The sequence below is a fragment of the Bos mutus genome, chromosome 6 (assembly GCF_027580195.1).
Source record: "Bos mutus isolate GX-2022 chromosome 6, NWIPB_WYAK_1.1, whole genome shotgun sequence".
Classification (NCBI taxonomy): domain Eukaryota; kingdom Metazoa; phylum Chordata; class Mammalia; order Artiodactyla; family Bovidae; genus Bos; species Bos mutus.
Genome location: NC_091622.1, coordinates 114,107,527 through 114,124,006, shown reverse-complemented (window position 1 = coordinate 114,124,006; position 16,480 = coordinate 114,107,527). Strand labels below are relative to the sequence as shown.

At 58.3% G+C, this 16,480-nt stretch overlaps 1 protein-coding gene across 1 annotated transcript in view; it reads right to left on the bottom strand.

Annotated features, from left to right (window-relative positions):
• Window positions 1-13,598: 13,598 nt before the first annotated feature.
• HTRA3 (HtrA serine peptidase 3) overlaps window positions 13,599-16,480 on the bottom strand; it is a 29,454-nt gene continuing 26,572 nt past the window's right edge. Inside the window, exons 8-9 of the mRNA XM_070372769.1 lie at window positions 16,303-16,398; window positions 13,599-14,708 (exon numbers count right to left, since the gene is read on the bottom strand). Of these exons, the coding sequence (XP_070228870.1) occupies window positions 14,543-14,708; window positions 16,303-16,398 (262 nt within the window). The 3' untranslated portion in view covers window positions 13,599-14,542. The remainder of the gene's footprint in view (window positions 14,709-16,302; window positions 16,399-16,480) is intronic.

Below are 16,480 nucleotides of genomic sequence, written 5' to 3'. Positions count from 1 at the left end.
TGGGGTGCCCAGCAAGGGAGAGTCCCTGCTGGGGATTCTCCACCACCTCTCCTCCGCTGGGGTGTCCTGTTCCTCGCAGAGGCCTGGGGCAGGGTGTCTCTCCTCTCCTCTAGAACCTGACTTGGGGGCCTGCCTGGTGCCAGGGCCCTCCATGCCTTCAGTCACCTGTCCCTGACCTCTGAGTCAGGCACCACTCCGAGTCTGGGCTGGGGAGGCGGGACCCCCACTCAGGCAGGGTGTGATCAGAGTCTCTGAGTCTGGGCTGGGAGGTGGGATCCCCACTCAGGCAGGGTGTGATCAGAGTCTGGGCTCAGTGACTGGGGAGGACAGAAGGGACAGAGAGAAATGGTGACCTGACTCCAGGAAGACCCAATTGAGCCAGGGTTGGTTGTTGGATCAGTAAATCATCCTCCTGCAATGCCAGAGACCTGGGTTCGATCCCTGGGTCGGGAAGATCCCCTGAAGAAGGGAACGGCAACCTGCTCCAGTATTCTTGCCTGGAGAATCCCACGGACGGGAGGAGCCTGGCAGGCGACAGCCCATGGGGTCGCAAGAGTCAGACACGACTTAGCCACTAACACCAATCAGAACCAGTCTATGCAGTTAGAAATTAGGATAGACCAGAGCGGGGTTTCCCAGCCCCAGCACTGCGGTCACTGGGGGCTGGGTAGCCCTCCATTTAGGGGCCAACCTGTGCAGAGAGGGGTGTTGAACTGCATCCCTGCCCACTCGATGCCAACAGCACCCTCTCAGCGGTGACAGTCAAGTGTCTGCACTCACCGCCAGGACGTGCCCTGGGGGCAGCCCTGTCCCAGGCACGAGCCTCTGGACCAGAGGTGCCCGCGGGCATTCCTGGCACTGTCCCCTCTCTCTCTGAGCTCGTCTGAGTGCACGGCACGGTCAGCCTGTGAAAAGCCACCAGCTGTGCCCTGGGGATGAGAGCTGCTGTGCACATACACGACAGCCAGGAAAAGGTTCCCGAACAAAGCGAGCACAGAGAACTAGGGTGAGGGGCGTGGGGTAAGGGTCCTGGGTCTTCATTACTTCATTGACAGCGAGCTCTGAGGGTGTCCGCGGTGTGTAGAGTCTCCAGGAGCCCCCAGGGACTCAGTCTGGGGCACTTAGGAAGCAGAAGGGTCTAGGCCCAGGAGGAGGCGAGTCCCGGCCGCAGGCTGGCAGATGGGGCTCCAGTCCTGACTGCCCACTCTTAGGACATTCCTGCTCTCTGAGGACCCTGGGCCGGCGCACACCAGGTCTCAGCATGGACATGGGGGTGGGGGGTGCCGCTTGCAGAGTGAGAGGGCAGCTGACTGAGCACGCGTGAGCTGTTTCCTGAGCTTTTTATTGAACTGCTTCCAAGTGTTAGTGAACAGAGGCATTTCTTCACGGCTGCTGTTGTTCAGTCGCTCAGTCGCGTCCGACTCTTGCGACCCCATGGACTGCCGCACACCAGGCTTCCCTGTCCTTCACTATCTCCCACAGTTTGCTCAAATTCATGTCCATTGCGTCGGTGATGCCATCCAACCATCTCATCCTCTGTCGTCCCCTTCTGCTCGTGCCTTCAATCTTTCCCAGCATCAGGGTCTTTTCTGTTGAGTCGGCTCTTCCCATCAGGTGGCCAAAGTATTGGAGCTTCAGCATCAGTCGTTCCAACAAATATTCAGGACTGATTTCCTTCAGGATGGACTGGTTGGATCTCCCTGCTCTCCAAGGGACTCTCAAGAGTCTTCTCTAGGACCACAGCTTGAAAGCATCAGTTCCTTGGTGCTTAGTCTTCTTTATGGAACAGCTCTCACATCCGTGCATGACTACTGGAAAAACCATAGCTTTGACTAGACAGACCTTTGTCGACAAAGTGATATCTGTGCCTTGTAATATGCTGTCTAGGTTTGTCATAGCTTTTCTTCCAAGGAGCAAGCGTCTTTTAATTTCACGGCTGCGGTCACTATCCCAGTGATTTTAGAGCCCAAGAAAATAAAGTCTGTCGCTGTTTCCATTGTTTCCCCGACTCTTTGCCATGAAATGATGGGACCGGATGCCATGATCTTCATTTTTCTGGATGTTGAGTTTTAAGCCAGCTTTTTCACCCTCCTCTTTCGCCTTCATCAAGAGGCTCTTTACCCCTCTTCACTTCAGCTGTTAGAGTGGTATCGTCTGCATGTCTGAGGTTGTTATTTCTCCCGGTGATCTTGATTCCAGCTTCATCACTGTTTTTTAGCTCAAAACAAGCCTGGAAACAAGCTAGAGCTGCCATTTTTAACCTAAGAGGCACGACCATAGGGGATGACGGGGCACTACTGTGTCTCCTTGTGTCAGAAAATAGGGCGAGAATTAGCATCTGTGCTTGGAGAAGGCTCAACACTAAACAACGTGAAGTGGGAGAGCAGGGCTGACCTTTACCTGCAGTGTGACCTCAGCGCAACAAGGTTTAGAAAAAAGTTGAACATCACAGAAGAAAGAGAGCTATTCCATGTTCATGGAAGAGAAGCCTCAATAATGCCCAGATGTCAGTTCCCCAACTTGATCTATAGATTCAAGGCAGCCTAATCAAAATCTCAACCTGTTTTCTCGTGTGTGTGTGGACGTTAATCAGACTTGGAAAGACACGCAAACGCCAGCTGGTATTGCCCCTGCATCCTGACATTAAAAGTGGTTTTAAAAAAGGTTTTTTGTTTTAATTTTTACAGTGTTGTGTTGGCTTCTGCCGTAGAACAATGCGAAGCAGTCATAATTGTATGAGTGATTTTAGTTTCTTTTTCTTGTGTTTTTCTGGGTTTTCTACAGTGATTGTGTACTACTCTTAACATGAGAAAAGAGCATTGAAGTTTTATATATATGTATATATACGTATTTAATTGGAGGATAATTGCTTTAAATTGTGCTGACTTCTGCTGTGCAGCAGCGTGCGGCAGCCTTCCCACCTGCCACCCGCTGCCAGCACTCTGGGTCGTTGCGGAGCAGCGGGCTAGGCTCCCCGTGTCACGCAGCAGCTCCCCGCTGGCGCCCTGCTTTACACACGGCAGTGTTCGCACTTCGGTGCTTCGCTCTCAGTCTGTCCCGCCCTCTCCTTCCTCCTCTGTGCCACAGGTCTGGTCTCCTCCGCCTCTGTCTCCCTGCCCTGCAAACAGCTTCATCAGGACCAGTTTTCCAGATTTCGCGTCTATGAGTTAATATGAGATATTTGTTTTTCCCCTTCTGACTTACTGAAGAAATATTTCAAAGAAATAAACGCAGAAAGAAGGGTAGGCAGAGAGGGGCCAGGCAGATGAGTTAAGCAGCAGAGCCTTTTGGAGTGGGCTGGACAGCACCCAGGAGCGTCACGGGGCGGCTGTCATACATCTCCTTCCCAGTGCCTGGGGCCCCGCCCCATCCCGCCCCGTCTGAGGGCTGTATTGGGGAGACTCCCACAGGCCGGCCTGGGGTCTGGGCCTCCCTGCATTTTACATCTGCGGAGATGGAACACCTGGGAGGCATCCATTTTCGATGGTCTGGATGGGCCAAGAGGGGATTACTTCTCCAGCTGGGGTCCTTTCTTTTAAAATAGATGATGGAGCAGATCCTGTCGAAAAGGCCAACTGCAGCTCCTCACAATTAAATCCCCCATCCCAGAGCCCGCAGTGGAGAGGCCCCAAGGAGGCCCAAGGTCTGTTAGGGGCTGGCTTCTCTGACTCTGTTCAGCCTGTAAGGCCTTTCTCCAGTGCCACCTCCTCCAGGAAGCCTGCCCTGGTTTCCCGGGTCCACAGAGCTTGCTCCTTTGCCTGGAGTCCTAATGCATGTGACCAGCGTGTCTTGGGTCACTGAAGTCTTTCTCCTTGTGGAGGAGCCTGGTGAGAGGGATCAAGCCTTGGCATGGAGTGGGAGAAGGAGGGTACATCAAGCATCATGGCTGCAGGCTCGGGGCTCCGTCCCAGTGGGGTCCCTGGGAGCCTGTGGAGCACACCCCCACCAGGCCATGGTGACGGTGCTGGTTATAGTGATGATGGCCCCTAACATCTGGGGGACACCTACTCGGTCTTAGGCAGGGTTTTAATTTTACTTGATTTATCTCATTTATCTCAGGAACCCTCCCTAAATGTACATGATCATATTCCCATCATGGGTCCTCTGTCCTCCTTGCTCCAAATGAAAGAGCGGCTCACGTAGGCCTGAAAAAGTCTGAGGGCAGCGTGGAAGGCGGCGCCTGGAGAGTCTGAACCTCACAACGAGCCCTTCGAGGAGGAAATGCTCTTTGCCGCCCAGGTGCAGACAGTGAGACCCAGAACGGGAGAGCCTGGGCCTGAGCTCACAGAGCTGGAGACGCAGAAACAAGACGAACACTCACGTGGGCTCGGCCCGAAGCTTTCACTGAACACCTAGACCAAGTGCTAGGAAGGGACAGAAGCAGCAGACAGACTCGGCCCTGCCTCTGTGGAGCCCACATTCTCATGGGGAAGACAGTAAGCCGATCACAGAGGATGAAAAAAGGAGGCCATCCCAGTCGACGGGCCAGGAAAGCCTCCTGGAGGAGGCGGCTCTCAGCCCTGGGAAGATGGAGAGGCGTGCTCAGATGGTGCCAGGGGAGACCAGCAGGCAGGGTCTTGTAAGTGCTCCCCTCACATTCTCCCTCCCGAGCCCCCAGGCCTGCCTCGGGCCGTGCAGAACCCCGGCCTCAGCAGCCATCTCTCCCAGACCTATTTTTAGACCCAACCCAGCTCTAAATGCAAACACATTGTCAAGACAGTGGCCAAGTTGGACCCCGTCCACAGAGCCTTCTCTGTGACACCAAAATAGAAAATGGCTCTATCTGCGGATAAGCTGAGCTGTTGGCGGAGGCTTCGCCTGGAGCAACGCAGCCAGACCGTGGCCCAGCCCTTGGATGACCCGGACGCATCGATGCTTCCTACCCAAATACAGTATAAAAATGCTCGAAGAAACGTGCTACGGTTAGCCTCACAGAGAGGCGACGTCTTCCTGAGGCCGATCTTGGGGCCAGGCGTGTGGGAACAGGCAGACCTCGGTGAGAGAGCGGGTCCTCCTCGCTAAAGGGAGTGTGCTCAGGGTCGTTTACCATTATCACGGCTTCCCAGAGTTAGAAAGCCATTGGAGGTGGAAACAGGGAGTTTGGACCATCTCAGGAACACACACTCATGATGGCCCCTAGGTACTCACTGCATCCCACTACGGGCCGGCTGATACTCCACCTGCAGCCTCTCTCAAGCCACGTAACCACCCCATGAGATGGACATAATTGTCCCATTTCACAGACAAGAAAACGGAGGCTCAGACAGGAGCCTCCCCCAGTAGGATCGCGCCCCAGGTGCCCCCGAAATCACGGCTTTTTCCCGTCCCGACCTGTCTCAACTCCGCACTCCCTGCAGTGCTCCTGGGGGTCAGGCTCAGCCCCTGGGGGACCCAGCCTCAGACCCCATGTGTGTAAATGCTTCCGCCTGGGTGTGCTTGACCCTATAGCTTGCACATATGGGAGCCTGCGTTCTGACAATGGGGAAAGAATTGCCTTTTATGGGATGGCGATATCTCCAGATGTCCAGATGGAAAAAGTCAACTTGACTTGACCCCTCCTTTGCATCACACATGAAAGGCAGTTCCAGCTGGATTATGCTTCTAAATATAAGATAATAAACTTCAGGAAGGTAGCGATCCCAAGGTGGGAAGATCCTTTCTAAATCAGGCATTAAAAAGTACTAGCTAGGGGAAGATCCCACATGCGGCGGATCAACTAAGCCCGAGGGCCACGACTGCTGAGCCCGTGTGCCTGGAGCCTGTGCCCTGCAACGGGAGACGTCAACGCCGTGAGAAGTCGTGGGCCACAACCAAGGGCAGCCCCCGCTCGCTGCAACTGGGAAAAACCTGCATGTAGCCAAGCAGACATCAGTTCAGTTCAGTCGCTCAGTCGTGTTCGACTCCGCAACCCCGTGGACTGCAGCACGCCAGGCCCACCAGTCCATCACCAACTCCCGGAGTTTACTCAAACTCATGTCCACTGAGTCGGTGATGCCATCCAACCTTCTCATCCTCTGTCGTCCCCTTCTCCCGCCTTCAATCTTTCCCAGCATCAGGGTCTTTTCAAATGAATCAGCTCTTCGCATCAGGTGGCCAAAGTATTGGAGTTTCAGCTTCAACATCAGTCCTTCCAATGAACACCCAGGACTGACTTCCTTTACGATGGACTGGTTGGATCTCCTTGCAGTCCAAGGGACTCTCCAGTGTCTTCTCCAACACCACAGTTCAAAAGCATCGATTCTCGATGCACGATACTGGATGCTTGGGGCTAGTGCACTGGGACGACCCAGAGGGATGGTATGGGGAGGGAGGAGGGAGGAGGGTTCAGGATGGGGAACACATGTATACCTGTGGCAGATTCATTTTGATATTTGGCAAAACTAATATAATTATGTAAAATTGAAAAATAAAATAAAATTTAAAAAAAAAGAAATTCACACACACACACAAAAAAAGCATCGATTCTTCTGTGCTCAGCTTTCTTTATTGTCCAACTCTTACCTCCATACATGACTACTGGAAAAACCATAGCCTCGACTAGACAGACCTTTGTTGGCAAAATAATGTTTCTGCTTTTTAATATGCTGTCTAGGTTGGTCATAACTTTTCTTCCAAAGACCTAGTGAAACCAATAAATAAATAAGCACAGAGACAATAAGTACCAGTAGCTAGGAAGGAAAAAATGGGTCAATTGGGCTATTAAAACAAACCCTTCTCTTCATCAAAGCACACCATTTCAAGAGTGGAAACGCAAACTACAGAGACAGGGAAGGTATTTTCAGCACAAAAAAGACAAACGAGCTCATTTGTACAGGGTGTAAAGGAACCACCAAGCGATGAGGAAAAGGCCATTCTAGAGACTAACAGGCAGGAAGTGACAGGCCCTGCACCAGAGAGAAATCTAATCGACCAACGATGTTGGCAGAGCTGCCCTGCCTCCCAGGAGTCTCGGATTCACAAGCCGAAACCCACAGCTACGGCTCCATGGCCACAGAATACCTCCCATTCAAAGCTGACCACATCAAGCACTGCTGAGGGTGTGAAGCAGCAGGAACCCTCGTACACATGGTGGGGGAGTGCAAGTTAGTAAAACCACTTTGAAAAGCTTGTGTTTCTACCCAGAGGGGATATCATGCACTCGATGGCCTTGAAGTTTTTACTCCTAGAAATGCACCCAACAGAAACAAATGCCCAGTCATCAGAAACACACACTCACACAGATGCTCAGGGCTGCGTGGCCTGGGGCCAGGGGGTGGGCACGGCCCTGAGCTGCGAGCAGCCTGGGTGTCCATCACCAGGAGGCTAGAACTCATGGACCAGACACTCTACAACAATGAGCATCGGTAGCTACTGTGGAGGAAACTCACAACACAATATTCCGCTGAAGACACCCATGGGGACACATGGTGGGATCCCATTTGAATAGTGAAAGGTGCAGGCGAAACTCACCTCGCGCTGAGTGACGCAGACGGAGGAGGTAAGACTTCAAAGCAAGAGGGGGAAGCAGTGGCCACAACGTGAGGGGAGGAGGGGCGTCAAGCGAGGGGCTGCAGGCGGTCTGGGGCCGGCGGGGTTCTGCTCTTGACTCGGCCGTGGGAGGGTGGTGTGGCTTTGTCTTCGGATGGTACACTCCACCGTGGGCGTGGGTCCTTTCCTGTCTGTGTCACACTTCACAGGGAAAAAATTAAAACATTTCAAGCATGTCAGCTCTCCTTTCACACCTTGTGCTTCTTTCAGAAAACATTCACTTGAGGAAACATTTCAAAGAAAATGAAAAAGAAATGATAAAGGAAGACGACATTGAATCCAAGAAAGGCGGGCGTAAGATGGTGTGTGGTATGAAAGGAGCTGTGCACAGCAACACGGCACGCCGGCGGGCGGGGCGGCGGGGAGAAGGGCGGGCGCGCGGGTGTGCGCTGCGTGTGTGCACACATGTGCACAGTCATGTGGGCTGTGCGTGCGCGCTCACGTGTGTGTATTCACGTGTGCCGTGTGCACAGTCACATGTGGGCTGTGTGTGCTGTGTGTGCACACATGTGCCTATGTGTGTATTCACCTGTGTGCCATGTATAGTCACGTGTGCAGTGAGTATGCTGTGTGTGCATGCACACGTGCCTGTGTGTGTTCACGTGTGCTGTGCGCATAGACATGTGTGCTGTGTGCACACACACACGTGTGTGTATTCACCTGTGTGCTGTGTGCAGTCATGTGTGCCCGTGTGTGTATTCACGTGCGCCATGTGCATAGTCACATGTGCAGTGTGTGCTGCGTGTGCACATATATGTGGTTGTGTGTATATTCATGTGTGTGCGCACAGTCATGTGTGCTGTGTGTGCACACACACGTGTGTGTATTCACCTGTGTGCTGTGTGCATAGTCACGTGTGCAGTGGGCATGTTCTGTACCTCCTGGCTGTGTTTGCCCGGGCTTGGAGAGCCCAGGGGTACAGGGGGTCAGGACGTCAGAGAGGACTTGGGCAATCAGTGGGTGAGGGCCCAGAGTGGGGGTCTCCTTTGAAGTGGGGGGAGGGAACGGGGCAGAGGCTGGGGCTGGCGGGTGTGAGGAGGAAGGTCCGTTCCCCCTGGAGGCTCGCCTGGCCAGGGGTGTCCCTGGAGGCTGCAGCGGGTATCGGGCAGGGCCTGGTGATAAAGGGCAGCACGTGGCCTGCTCCATCTGCAATGATGCCTGCGGTGGGGGTGCGGTGCTTGCTCCTGGGGTTCAGAGAAACGTGTGGCAAAGAGGAAGATGGTGCCCTCCCCTCCCCAGGTGCCGGCCCTGGCACCTGGTCTTCCTTGGTGTGGAATTGGGGGTCTGGTCTGCAGTGATGCGGCAAGCGTGGGCCCAGGAGGGTTCTCCCCAAGCACCTGCTCTGCTGTGGGCACTGAACTGGCTCTGGGGACACGGCTGGGACTTCAGAGACGTTCCGGATCTTGGAGCCGGCCTTCCGGGGTAGGAAGCGGTAGACGTGGAGCTGATCAATGGACAGGCAGGATGCGGGAGAGGTGGATGGGCTTCCAGGATGGTTTGGGGTTCCTGCCCTCAGGGATCACAAGTACGCTGACTGAACAAGGCCACTGAGTATCACGGTGCTCAGGGTCAGGGTCACCGCTGAAGTCCAGGTGTGGGTGGGGCGAGTTCCGCTGGGGGTCTCCAGGGGAGACCTCATTTTCAGCTTCCAGAGGCACCCACAGTCTTCAGCCCCTTCCCCAAGTCACCCCGACCTTGTGTCCATTGTCTGACCCTCCTGCCTCTTTCTCTAAGGACTCTGTGGTCACATGCCCCGGCCCCAGAGAATGCAGGATCTTACATCGGATCACACCTGCAAGCTCCTTTGGGCCAGGGGAGCTGACATGACAGGTTCCCTGGGGCTATGATGTGGACACTTTGGAGACCACTTCTCAGCCCATCACGGAGAAGATGGTCAGTAGAAAGAAGCAGACACAGAGCAGCCTGGAGAACGCCGCGGGAGAAGGGCAGCTTCCACAGAGGCGGGGAAAGCACAGATGAGAGCAGAGCCAGACCCCGAAAGACTTGAGAATGGTGGACCGATGTCAGGGTAGCCACGGGGGCAGCAAGAAAGGAGACGAGTATCCAAGCCTGCTGGGGGAGGGGCGGTGTGGACAGGAGGCGGGACCCGGAGCTGGGCAGTGTGGCAGGCGGGCCCCAGCCGTCCCCCCAGGCGCCGCTGCTCCGGGCTGGGGCAGCTGTGCCAGGCCCCCTGCTGTTTCCCTTGCATCTGACCCATTCCAGAAAGTCCATCTTTGGTCACTGTGCCCTGGATTCACTAATCCCGGACGGGAGGGGAGGAGGATGCCCTGCAGGTCCATAGCTCACAGGAACAGCAGCCATCCACCCCCGGAACGCCGGCTCCTGGAGCTCTCGGCCCGGGCCCCACACACTCGGACAGATGGATGCTTGTCCGGCTGCAGCTGCGGCCACAGCTGTCTGCCCCGGCTCAGCCCTGGGCCCTGCAGGAGCCGGTCCCTGGCTCGCGCGTGACCCCACGTCCTTCTCCCCTCCGGGCCTCGGTTTTGGTCTCTGTGCAATGGGTTGTTCGAGTCGGGGAAGCTGTGGTGCCCCTTCCAATCCAGTCCATCTAGAGATCCAGGTGTTTTGGAGGGGGGTGGAAATCCCAAAGCCAGAAGTGGGGGCGGGTGCTTTTGACCGTCTCAGAACCCTGTTTGTAGCTCCCAGGACACAGAGCAGGGGGGTGGAGGGCTTGTGTCAGGAGCCTGAGGGTTGCACAATGGCTCAGGCGGCAGCTGGCGGGCTCTGACAAAGTTGTTTTTCACCAGGAGCCGCTGAAACAGCTGTGGAGAGGCCAGATCTGCCTGGCTGGGGGTGGTCGGAGCTGAGTGGCAAGCGGGGATCGGAGGCCTCGACCCCACAGAGCCTGCTGCTGCAGAGCCAGCCCAGGGGCAGGTGAGCCGGCCGCCCCCAGCCTCAGGCAAGGGGTCCCTCCGCCCCAGAGGTGGTATCCATGGGCCTCCCTGACGGCTGAAGCACAAAGTCAAGGGCGCCCGCAGACAGGCAGCAAAGGGCTGAGCTGAGACCCCAGCCTGGGCCTGAGCTGAGACCCTCGCATCCCACCTCCCATTTCACACACAGATGGCCTGAGGTCGCGGAGGCTGGGTAGCCCTGTCCCCCAGGGCCTGGTGCAGGAAGTGACCGGATATGAAGTGATATTTTGAGCACTCTGGGGCCAGAGTGTGAGTAAGGAACCTCCTTTGTGATTTTTTTTTTTTTTTTTTTTTTTTTTTTTTGACTACACACAGGGCTTGCAGACCTTAGTTCCCTGACCAGGGACTGGCCTCTTGCCCCCTAAGTGAAAGTGCCAATTCCTAACCACTGGACTGCCAGGGAAGCCACCCTGTGGGACATTTAATTTGACACTTGCTGCAGCAAAGCGGCTTTGGGGTCAGATGGGCCTCAGCACCACCCCTTTGGGGCCACAGTCATGACTCTCCTCCAAACACGAGGGTTTCCAGGTGGTGGTGGAAGGGAGAGGCGATGCTGATGGGCTGGTCATCATCGACACCCGCAGAGGCCATGTCAGGGAGCCTGGTGCACCCCAGCACCACACCTCAGGGGAAGATGGTTCTGGAAAATGCCCGGAGGGTGCCGGTGACCCATCCTGGGCACTTGCAAGTACTTGACGCCGCTGGACCTCTGGGCAGGTGCTGGGCACCCCGCTGTCTGTCTCTCCAAGTCTCAGGCGGGAGCGGCTGGCCAGGTCCCCCCTACACCCTCACCTCTGAGGACACCTGCAGCTGCAGGGGACAGCTCTGGGCTCAGGGCTCCCTCGGGAGCCTAGGGGTCCCCTCGGGGCCCAGGAGACACTAACTCCACCCCCGGAAGGGGGGCAGGTGGGGCCACCTCTGCCACCAGCTCGCCACCTGCACAGCTCTTCAGAGGGCTCAGCCGGCGTCGTCACCCCCTGATCCCTCCAGCACAACACCCGCAGGCCGGTCTGCTTCTCTCCTTCCCTGCTCCATTCCTCCCCATACCTGCGCCGCTGCGCTAAGGACTGGATCGTGTACCCCAATTTCACAAGCGGAAGCCCTCCCTACCCTCAGCGTCACGGGAAGTGGAGGCGAGGCCTTGGGGGAGCGAGCAGGGTTAGACAAGGTGGGTAGCTTCACGGTGGGCTTGCCGCCCATGTAGGAAGGACTCCAGTCCTCTCCTGCCAGCTCCCCACCCCTACCCCTGCCTCCTGGGCATAGAGCCATCAGCAGCCTCTGCCAGGCCAGGAAGCAGCTCTCACCAGGAACTGAACTGACCTGACCCCCTTGATCGCGGGCCCCAGAGCCCTCTCAGACGCCTGGCCCCGCTCAAGTCCAAGGCTCCGCTCTTAGTGCCCTACTTCCAGCTCATCGTCCACCCAAGCCCAGGCCCCCAGACCAGCGGCCTTGACCTGGACAGCTGCCCCAGCTCCCTGGGCTCCCTACCCCCAGGGAGGACCACGTGGCCGCTGGGCACACTGACGGGGGCCAGAGATGGAGAACAAGGACCAGGCTCTGTGCAACGTTGTGGAGAGGGCTCTGGGCCCGTGATCAAGGGGGTCAGGTCAGTTCAGTTCCTGGTGAGAGCTGGGGCCCGCCTGGGGCCGGTGAGAGCGGAGACCTCGGCAAGTGGACCGACCCTGGGCATCACGACTGCTCCAGATTGAGCAGTGGGCGGGGTAGGGGCAGGGGGGGTGAGATGGCACAGGCCTGCTCTGTGAGGATGGTCTGGTCCACCCTGGGTGGGCGAGGGGCATGGGGGCTGGCTGCGAGGTGGGTGGTCCCACAGTGGGGGCTGGGCCAGGCTCCGGGGCAGTGCCTGGACAGTTTCGGAGAACTCTGGCTGCAGGGCGGGCCGTGATAGGAGTTGGCTCAGGGTGGACAGGGCAAGGGGGTGGGCTGGCCGGTGGGTGGCAGGGACCACTGCGTGGTGGGGCTGGGAGGCTCCTTGCAGGGTGGCCTCTGTGCCGGCCCCCTCCTTCCCCAGCAGGCCCTGGACGTGGCCTGGGGGTGGGGAGTGTGCTCAGTTCTGTGATCGTCTGACCCCGGGACTGCAAAACTAGGATGGCGAATGGGGTCACGGTGTCACCAGACGGTCTCGGGTTCTTTCATGGCTGTGGGTGCTGAGAGCTCTTCAGTCTGATTCCCTATCCACCTCCCACCCCATTTGTCCAGCCGGCCTGTGGCCACAGTCAGCCCCACTCGGCCCTTCCAGACCCCCACCCTCCGGGCCCATCTCCCATGAGTCCCTCCAGGTACTGAGCGGGATTCCAGCCACCACCGTGGCCATCCGAGGCTAGCTCCTAGAATTAGCCCCCTTGGCAGGTCATTTAAGTTTGGACCTGTCGAATCTCAGGCTTTCGGAGTTGGGAAAGCGTGAAGTCTGTAGTTCCCCCCCCAGCCCTGAGTGACAAGCTGGCTGTGGTCACACAGAGGCCGGCTGGGGGCAGGCCCTGCTGCTCTGAGAGGTTTGGACCAAAGGGGGCTGCATCTTTCCAGGACGGTGGTCCCGAACTCCGGGCTGGGCTCTCCTTCTCAGCCCGGATCAGCGCCCCTCAGCCTCCCGCTCACGCGACCCTGGGGGCGGGCTCTGGGCGACTTCACAGCTCTCGGTCCCTGCCGGCAGCCCCCGCTGGGGTCCTGGGCAGCTGGCTTTGCCCCGGCCTCCCCGGTTCTGCCACAAGCGCCCTTGCTGGGTGGTCTGGAGTGAAGATGACACAGGGAGACTTCACCCCACGGCCTGACCAGGCATGCACTGCACACGCGGTGGCTCGCCGTTGCCAGCCAGACACCTCTCCAAGCAGCCAGGAGGCCACTGCCAGGAGGTGGGTGGTCTCAGGACCCTCCTGTGTCAGGGGAGAGGCTCCTGCAATGGGGAGGGGAGGCATCTTACTGGGGACCAGGGGCCAGGAGTCAAAGTGGGGAGCCCGGGGCTGAGGGGGGGGCGGCTGGGGCATGGCGATGCTCAGGCGCTGCTCTGGGCGGCGGACCCCGCCGCTGTCTCTGTGCCTGCTGACGGACGGGTCGGCTCTGGGTCAGGAGGAGCTGTGCAGCAGCAGGCAGGGGGCCCCAGATGCGCCCTGGCTGGCCCAGAACCACGTGCTTGTAAACTTTAATTTCCATACAGTAGAGAAACATACAGTACAAGCAACTCGGGGGCCGGACTACGCTGGGGAGCTCACGGGGTCACCCGAAACAGGCTCCCCACCGAGAGGGGACCACCTGAGCTCCTGGGGATGCCATGAGTCCCCGCTACCCGCGGAACAGCTGGGGAGGCCAGCGGCTCAGTCCTCGCCTCCCCTTGCCCGCAGGTCCCAGCTTCCTCCGCAGTCCCCACCCCACCCCAGGGTCTTCTCCGGGAGGACAGGCCAGCCTCCCGGGAGGCAGGGGTGGGAGACACCCTCTGCTCTCTCTCTGCTTGCTTCTCCCCCACCTGGGAGGCCGGGGCTGGTCGCCAAGCCCTAGGGCTCGGCTAGGTCATCAGGGGATGCTTCACAGTGCCAGCTTCGGCCAGACCCGCCACACCGGACTCTCAGTGGGGGCAGGTGAGCCAGGCAGACAGCCCTGGTCATTTAAGGTGATGGGCGCTGTGTTGTGGGGGGCAGAGAGACACCCCAGGGAGAGGAGGAGGCTGGGGGCCTGAGACCTGATCAGCGAGAGCTGGGGAGGTGTGGGTGGGGAAGGAACGGCAGGCGTTTACAGAGAAGTACCCTACGGACGGGTGCAAAGGCAGGAAGGTGGGAGAGAGGAGGGGTTTTAGGGGGAATACGAGAGTCTTCTAGATCTGGGAATGTGGGGGGCCCCCCGGAGCATTTGGGGGTGGCGTGGGGGGCACTGTGATGCGGCTGAGATGCGGGCCCCCGGCGAAGCCCAGCCAGCCTGTGGCTCCGGTCCTGGATGCCGGGAAGAGTCCGCTGGCTGTGCTGAGGACCGACCCGGGTCCTTCGTCCTGATCCCGCGAGGGCAGCGGCTCTGGAGGGAGCCAGCCCGCGGGCCCCGGTCCTTGGCGACGGGCGGGGTTGGGGGAGACGGCCCCACCTTCACAGGACCACCTCGGGCGCGATGCTGAAGAGCAGGTCGTCATTGCCGCGCCGCACCTCCAGCAGCAGGGGGGACTCGGTCAGCACGGCCTCCTGCAGCTCGCTCGAGTCGGCCAGGGGCCGCCCGTTGACCTTGACGATGATGTCTCCATCCTGGATGCCCCCCCTGCCAACGGGAGAGAGAGGCGGTCACAGCTCCTCTCCGAGAGGCCAGGGCTTGGGTGCCTCTAACAGCCGCAGGTTTAAGGAAAGTCATTTCAACAGGTGAGAACAGGGTCCTGACCGCCAGGCTCTCACCCCGGGCAGAGGCCACTGTCCAACCACCGGCTAACGCTTTGTCTGTTGACTTTTCTGTACAGCATGGGGAATGAAGTCATGTTCTGGCTGCGGCCTCCCAACCTGGGCCAAGGATGCGGCTCCGTGAGCCTCGGTTCCCGCCACTGCAGCCCTGGGTGGGGACGCTCTCGGCAAATCACAGCGAGGTCCAGGGTATCGATTCCACCACTGCGGCAGTTACTAAGACTTCCAGTCAGGGCTGGAACGAGCGAGGCCAGCCCCCTTCTGCACCTGACTTGCCGTGACCTTCCCCTCCATCCAGAGGGCAGGCAGAGTGGCACCGAGGTCAGGTTCGCGGGTGACAGGACCCAGATCCACACGGGCTAGCTGCATGACCTCAGAGGACTGACTGCGTCAAGGCCCAGTCTTCCCATCTGAGCAATGGGATGAGAGCCCACACCTCGTAGGCTGCAGTGAGGAGCCCCTGAGGGGACGCAGCTGGAACGCCCAGCTCACGACCCAGCCTGGGTCAGCCGCAGCCACCGTCGCCACCAAGCTCCCCTGTCCAGGGCACCCTGCGTGTGGCCACTCTCCCTGACGCCTGCCTGCTGCCCCAGCACCCCCAAATAGAGAGCCTGAGTTGGGGGTGATTACTCTTTGGCATCACAGATCTGTATCTCAACAATTTTTACTGCACGGCGGCTGTGGGCTGAGCACGCGTGCTGTGTTCAGGGCAGGAAGACTCCAGGGATCTGCATCTTCCAGCCCAGCACACAAAACAGAGAAAACAGGTCCTGTTGGGTTGAAGGGGCTGGGATACCCTCCTGCCTGGCTCCACTCACCACCCCCAGAGGGGCCCCAGACCCTACATGGGCCACTTCTTGCTCCTGAAGCTACACTTTAGAAGCAGGATCCAAAGGAGCCCACCCACTGCACAGAGGGACGCCAGGGAGGAGGCAGGGTGGGCGCTTGTTCGGCGCCGATCCAGGGCACAGGATCACGAGTGCCATCGCCCACCGCACGGCCTGCTTCAGCCCACCACGCTGCAACACTCGACCTTTCCCTCATCTTCAGGTTCCGAGAAGGCAAGGCTTTGTTCCCTAATTGATCTTGACAGTGTCCCGTGGGGGAGGAAGAGTAGGCAGAATCATACCCATTGCTGATGAGGAAACTGGCCAGGAAAGACCCAGGCTGACCCGCAAGGCTGGTGAGAGTCAGGCTGGCATGCAGTTCTCAGCTTGGGGGGTGAGGACCTCCACTGCACTGTCTCTCCAAACCCAAAGGGAAGGACATTCTGGGCCAAGGAGGGGACAGCCTTCGGCCTCCAGCCTGAGCCCAGCTTAGAGGACTGGCCAGGATCCCGCCTGCCATTTTCACGTTACACCACGTTGCCAGGAAGCTAAAAGTCATGCAAGGTCAGTGAAGTCCGGCCCAGGCCCCGAGCCCGCCCGCCCAACCTCCTTGCTTCCTCCGGTGGAGCTTACCTCTGAGAAGGTGAATTCGGAACAACTTCTTGCACGTAAATCCCACTGCTGACTGCTGGGAAGTCTGGGTTACTGGCCTTTAGCTCCTCCACCAAACTGAAAAGACAGTTCCACCGTTAAGGCACTTCTTCTGGGCCTCTAAGCTCACTTAGTACAAAGCTGCCCCCTCGTCCCCTCC